The 6,906-nt window shown below is 34.8% G+C and overlaps 1 protein-coding gene across 1 annotated transcript; it reads right to left on the reverse strand.

The window, feature by feature from the left end:
- Positions 1–948: 948 nt before the first annotated feature.
- On the reverse strand, positions 949–6,490 carry LOC139872027 (two-component response regulator ARR14-like). Its single transcript, XM_071859814.1, has 6 exons — positions 6,091–6,490; positions 3,448–3,600; positions 2,952–3,347; positions 2,488–2,564; positions 1,458–2,387; positions 949–1,195 (listed from the first exon to the last, which is right to left on the reverse strand). Exons 1-5 carry the CDS (start codon positions 6,251–6,253, stop codon positions 1,458–1,460), a joined length of 1,719 nt encoding a protein of 572 aa, XP_071715915.1. The 5' UTR covers positions 6,254–6,490; the 3' UTR covers positions 949–1,195.
- Positions 6,491–6,906: the final 416 nt, after the last annotated feature.

Genomic DNA, 6,906 nt, shown 5'->3' on the forward strand with positions numbered 1-6,906 from the left:
GTTGTCCAAGGAAGAAACTAAACTCGAGTTTTTTATCGATTTCTGATGCGGGTATTTTAAACTCGAAAACTTTTCCGTCTATCTTCAATTCGATGAATTTAGCACTGTCATTAGTGATGTTTGAAGAACTGTAATCATGACTGTCACCCGAAAAACCACCATTTAATCCCGAAGTATGATGAACCCGAGTCCACGACGATACATGTTTGAAGTCCTTGCAAGAAGATGACTTTCTATCATGGGCTTTGTAAACTCGCAACCACCTTCCTTTGAGATGAATAGAGTTCAAAACCTTCACAAAACCATCGATGTCCTTTAATCCACTGTATCTAACGAACCCAAATCGTTGCCCGTTTGATAATCTTTTTCTAGCCAAGTATACATCCTCCACATCACCATAATGTTTGAACACATGCCATAGATCGCCAACTGACCAGAAGTTCGCGAAATTATGAAACATAAACGAAGTTATTTGACGCTCGCCGCATCCCGTTGAAAAAGACTTGGAAAACTGTTCTCGAACCCTGAACGAGACCCTCGATGTGTCGATGTTGTGCCCTCTTGCACTCTCGAGGCACCCACTTTCACCCATACTTTTATACTCTTACACCATAGCCCACGAACAGATCAGACGATAACATGGAAACAAATAAAACGAATGAAGAGAGAAAAGAGGAAGAATGAAAAAAGGTAGAAACAAAATGAAGAGAACGAAAAGTAGGAAAACCCTCCGAAGCACCGGCAAAGCACCGATGACCGGAGGTATGATCTGCAGAAGAAAGGTGTTCAGTATGAGATGGGGTTTTGTTCAACCAAAGCAATGGGTTGTACTTCCACGATTATGGATGAGCACATAAATGTAATCGACAAAAAATGTGTTCAAGATACTAATAATATAATATAATATAATAATAATAATATAATATAATATAATATAATATAATCACAGTAACTAGATATATATCCATAAGAGTTGATGAATGTGCTAGAGATAATAAAAGGATCAAGTTCCATAGAAATTATTCAATACCACTAATTCTACATTTCTACCAAACAATAGACTGACTTCCCAAGCAGCAGCTTCTAAGAATAATCATCATAAACACATTTCAAAGTATTCTTCATTTTGAGTGAATAAAACATTCACAGCAGTTTATTCACAACTTCTGAAATGCAAATCCCAATCAATCAAAACCTGTTCCATGTTAACAACCATCTTTAACATTCAGACGACGTACACCGTTGACTTTTCAGGTCAATTCTATTTTGCTTTCAATGTAAAAAATTTGAAAACATATGCTACAACATATTGTAAAACCATCTGTATCTGCTAATAGCATATGCTACATGTGAAATGTAGTTACTGGTTATGTTAAAAGATTTGACATTATAGGCATCGAAATTCAAGTCAACGATAAGGTTGTTTGACTAATTTTATAAGTAAACGAAAGAGTTACCTATTTAGAGTAGACACTCATGAGATCGTTCTGAGATACGCGATGTGAGATCGGGATTCTTCCTGTTTTAGAGTTCTCTACATACTCGATATTCGGCTCCTGTTTAACTCTCTTTCCACTATTACTATCCGCATAATTCGTGTTCCTTGACGGAGATTCGGCTTCGTAAACCGCAAACCGACTAGGTATCGAAGTACCTTTACCTACAAACCCTAGATTCCTCAAAGGTCCCTGATCGAGCGGTTGATCAGACTCGCCAAACGATATTTGTTTCTCGCCTGACCTTTTCGCATCTATTTCAGGTCTTTGATTAACACAATTTAACGAACCGTCAGTTTGAGGTAAAACAAGGCTATAGTCGATTACAGAATCTTTATCGTATCTAGTCATCTGATTTACCGAACCGCCACTATTTCCTGCTGAAGTTTGAGCCGGGACCACAAGACAAGAAGGCTGAACATTAATCGATTGTTTATGTACCTGCTGATTTTGACTTTGACTTTGACTTTGACTTTGTACCATTCCCATTAACATGTTATGTCCATTTTGACCGCCCAATCCAGCATAATTACCAACCATATTATGAGAATGCGATGTGCTTAATCCCGAATGAACATCCCCTATAACGGGTTGCGAAAATTGTTTCGTAACATTTGACGGCACAAGCTGACCATAAGACATGGGTGGTTGCAATAACGGTTGATGGTCAATTACTGGCAAGCCAATATTACCGGTTGGCCGCCCTAAAAGCTCGGCATGAAGTGCTGCTAATGTTTGCGGCGGAATTTGGCCGGACGCGGCCAATGCTTGGATCTCGAATCTTCCGTACGCACCTAACTTTGGAGTTTGTTCAATAGACCCGCAAAATGAATTCGGACCCCCTCCTTGTTGAGTCACACCACTTAACCGCTTCAAGTATAATCTGAATTTCTGCAGAGGCACCCATATTTTGTGTAAATAATTAATAAACTTGATTAAAATTACTTAAATTCGCACTCATCGCAGGTGCAAAAATCGCTTACGAACTCACCTGCAAATGACTTGCAACATTCTCTCGTGTCAAACCTGGAACGTTCATCAGCTCGAGAATTCTCTTTGGTACCGCCTCTGCAAATGAAAGTAACAAAAGAATAAGCAACAAAGGAACAGGAAAAAAATTCACAATGATTCATAAACATTTGTAGCCAGTGTTGTAAAAGTCGGCCGAGGCATCAGACGACGCGTCTGTTTTGGGACTAGCCTGTCCCGACTCGCCCAAAAACACCTTAAAAGTCGGTTCAAAGTTGGCTGAGTCGAGTCAAAGTTGATCAAAGTCGGTCAAAGTCGGTCAAAGTCGAAGTTAGGTAAAAAGTTTCATATTTTTTAGATTTATAATTTGTGTCATATATTTATGTTTGAAAGATTTATGTTTTACTTTTGATATATTTTGTAATATATACGGAGTATATTTTCGTAATATATAAGATTTTTATCAAAATTGAAGGAAAAACATACTGTCAATTCCAAGTTGGTTAACGGCACTAACAAATTGCTGATGAAGCTCTACGGACCAGACAACACGCGGCTTTTTCGATGAACCCGGGTCATCGGTTTCAATTTCTCCCTCATCTTCTTCTTTAATATTCCTTCTTTTTTTAACGGACGGTAAACTCCCGTCTCCACCTTCGTTAACGGAAGAAGCGTAATCATCATCACCACCTCGTTTGACCCGGTCCTTATCATCAACACTTCCCGAATGTTCAATTTCTTTATTTTCATTCCATTTTTTTCTAATAACATGTTGCCAAATATTCTTTAATTGCTCTTCACGTATCGGCTTGATCAAGTAGTCACACGCTCCGTGTCTGATTCCCCTCAAGACAAGATTTGTTCTTCCATCTGCTGACATCACTGCAAAAACCAAAGCTTGTTAGTTCATTAATACATCCGTAGAAACGGTATACGTTGTAACGATTATAGATATGGATGAAAAAAAGACTGAAAAACGCACTTATAACGGGAAGGTCCATTTCCAAGCCAACGAGCTCGAGAAGTTTAAAACCGTCCATATCAGGCATATGTACGTCACTTAGTACCACATCATAACAGCCTTTCCTTTCCCTTAGTAAATTTAAAGCAGCAGTTGCCTGGGAACAAGTTGTAACTGAAAAAACGAGAGAATCAGAAACATATGTATGTAACCATCTATTGCATTAGTCACTCTTGTAAAAGTCGGCTGACTCATCGATTTGGGGGAATAACCCTTCCCGTTCGCCCAAAAACACCTAAAGTCGGTCAATGCAAAAAACTCAGGTCAAATTCGAGCCGAGTCGGGTCTGAGTGGGTCAAAGTCAAAGTTGGTCAAAATTTTAATATTTTTTTTATATTAAATTTTGTGCCCTATACCTATATTTGATGTGTGTGTGTGCGCGCGTGCGTGCGTGCGCGCGTGTGTGATATATACAGTATATGTTTAATTTGTTAATTACTCCGTACTAAAAGTCAATGTTGGTCGACACCCGACTCGTCCCTTCAAGGTCCCAACCGACTCATCCCCGACTCGTGACTTTTACAACCTCGGTGTTAGTGTATGTATGTTAGCATGTACACATTCATATCTTAATACCTTAAGAACGGACAGTTAAACAGATTATACATACGGGTATATACATAAAATACTTGAACATCTTGAAAGTTAACACTTATATTGGAGAACATTTGATATAAAATATGCAAGGCTAAGTAGCAAACAAAACTGGATGGAACATATCAAGTTTGTGCAGTACACTCAAACTTTGTGCAGTACAATTGTTAAATTTTAGAAGTGGTAGTAATGTAGTATATGTGGATGGGGGTGTTTAATTAGTTAAAACAGATTATTTTTTAGGTTGTGTTGACCCACAAATACTGTTACATCCAAATTACTGGTTTTCTTTATACAAGTAACTACAAAAACTAAATCTTATAAATAGTAACCTATCAAGTTCTATTGCATTAAAAATACAATTTAAGAGACTTTTGTCCTATTTGACACATTGGATTTTCAGCTAACTATCTTGATATGTCACTAGAGATAAAACACAACTCAATCGATACAACAAATGAATATTACTACTGGTATGATATACCCTATTCGGTTACTCTGTATATTGTTATTATTTTTTACAATACTAATTACTATAATTTCTATTAAATCTCCACTAATTACACTTTTTATCAATCAATAACATCTCTACCCAACAAAGTCTCTTCTGATTGGTTGTAACATGAATGTGGACACCTATTTGGGATCTCGCAGGATGGGGATATGGAAACTCGTAGTGGGGCGAAGGTAGTTTTGATTTTCACCGTTAAAAAACAACATTTTTGGAAACTCTCAATTACATTCGATATATATTATACTATATCTTGGTAATATTTACATACTTAAAATAGCATACTAACAGGACTTGTATAAAAGGGAGGTGATTGTTACACCACCATTGTTAGCCATAAACCACTAAACGCGCTTTAAAATGTTACACGAAACAATATTTTAAAGCTTTTTATAGTGGTGTATGACTATAAAGTGACTAAGTGGTGGTCTACCCAATAGAAAATAAAGTACCTATTCTCTAAACTGTATGCATTCTTATATAATCCCCCTATCCCAACAATATTGCCTCCCAACAATTTTTGTTAAATTTAAGATATATAATGTTAAATGTCATTGCTCTTATATTCAAAATTCAAAACTAAATTTACTTGAAAAATAAATGATCGAGAGTAGTAAAAATTAAGGTAAAATAGGGAATTTGGTGATGTTAAATAGTATATATTTTTTGCAAGTGAACAATTATTTTGGTAGATAAATAAATGGTAAGTTTTTGGGATTAGAGGGAGTCACGACTATATTCACTCGTATGTGAATACTGAAAAACGAATTTGATTAAATTCTCTAATTCTTTATAGATGGCTTTATAATTGGAAACATTTATTAAGGTATAATTAATTATGCTTTATATCCGGCTTAGGAAAAAAGTTAAATATATCTCCACAAAGGAAGGGTTTGTCTAGAATGTGCCGAAAGAACAATTTCTATATACATGATCAAATTAAAAATGCCATCCAATCTTTACAAAGTTTCTCTATGTAAAGACATAATTATTGATTCACACGTAATCACATTTATGGAGTAGATACAATTCAACAAACTAAATATAGGAATTATTCATACGTTACTCACGATTAGCAAGACTTAATGGTCCAAGAACTCAAATTTAAATGACAAATTCTTTGTTCTTCACAACTTCCTATATATAATCCATAAAAAAATAACCCAAAAAGAAATAGATAATTCTTTTTTTCCCGGGTTAAAAAAAATAAGTAATTCTTGAGACAGTTAAAATTTTTACTACGATGAAAAAGAATGATACAACGTACATAACAATAACTATATTGTTATACAGCTCATTTGCAGCAGGGATTTAAGTCAGTTTACTTTGGCACAAAAAAGTCTCCTAATTTGTAGTAAATGTTTACGAGTGTTTATCATTAAGTTTTAAAAAAAAAAACTCAAAATTCTAAAACTTGTACATTAACTGTTCACAAGAAATCAAAAATTAATAAATTAAATAAAATGATAAATATAAACAAGGAATGAAATTTTACTAACCGTGATATGAGCATCTTCTAAGCATTTGTTCTAAAATCTTTAAGCAAATAACATCATCATCAACAACAAGAACTCTCAACCCAACTGGAAACTGATCCGAAACAGTACCCTTTTCGGGTTTACAACTAACCGACCCGGATCCGAATACGTTCCCCGTTGTCATAGTTCAACCCAACTAAATTTCACAGTCTGCAAAATTAAACAAGACCCAAAAGTGGGATAACATAATATCAAACGGAAATTGAAGTAAAACCCTTAAACTCTTGAAGGAATTTAGTGAGAGCAAGATCTATGAAATTATTAAGGACAGTTTTGTTTGTATTTTTGTAGGTAAAATGAAAGCAATGATTGAGAATTTGGGTGGTATTTATTGCGAGAAAAATTAGCTTGATTGAAATTGAAATTGAAATTGAAATTGGGGTGGAATTGAATGGGTGTGCGTGTTTTTGGATTACAATTTACAGCTTACAATTACAAGACAAGGAAGATTGAAAGGATAATTATAAAATTTATAAAATGTGATAATAATAGTTTACAAAAAAAAAACAATAAAGTTTTGGTGTGTTGTATTATTGGCAAATGTCAAGTGTTATGAAAGTGACTTGAGGAATGAGGAGTAGTACAAGTACCCATACCTTTTTAAAAAATTAACATATCTTTGTATGTTGTAGACTTGAATTCTTCAAGCTTAGGTATTGAATTGTTATAAGTCACTCTAAATAATTTAAAAAATTAGAGCACCAAGTACTTAATTTTGATTAAGATATTAATTAAAGACTATAGGTTATCTAATCTTAGGAAACTCCTAATTATAAC

This window comes from Rutidosis leptorrhynchoides, chromosome 10 (genome assembly GCF_046630445.1).
Source record: "Rutidosis leptorrhynchoides isolate AG116_Rl617_1_P2 chromosome 10, CSIRO_AGI_Rlap_v1, whole genome shotgun sequence".
Taxonomy (NCBI): Eukaryota; Viridiplantae; Streptophyta; class Magnoliopsida; order Asterales; family Asteraceae; genus Rutidosis; species Rutidosis leptorrhynchoides.

What these genes read in the sequence shown, in the direction of transcription:
- LOC139872027 (XM_071859814.1), bottom strand. Translation starts at nt 6,253, where the DNA reads ATGACAACGGGGAACGTATTCGGATCCGGGTCGGTTAGTTGTAAACCC. An exon ending in TAGAAGATGCTCATATCACG is followed by an intron (nt 3,601 to 6,090) that starts GTTAGTAAAATT and finishes TCGTTTTTTCAG; the next exon opens with TTACAACTTGTTCCCAGGCA. An exon ending in AATGGACCTTCCCGTTATAA is followed by an intron (nt 3,348 to 3,447) that starts GTGCGTTTTTCA and finishes TGGTTTTTGCAG; the next exon opens with TGATGTCAGCAGATGGAAGA.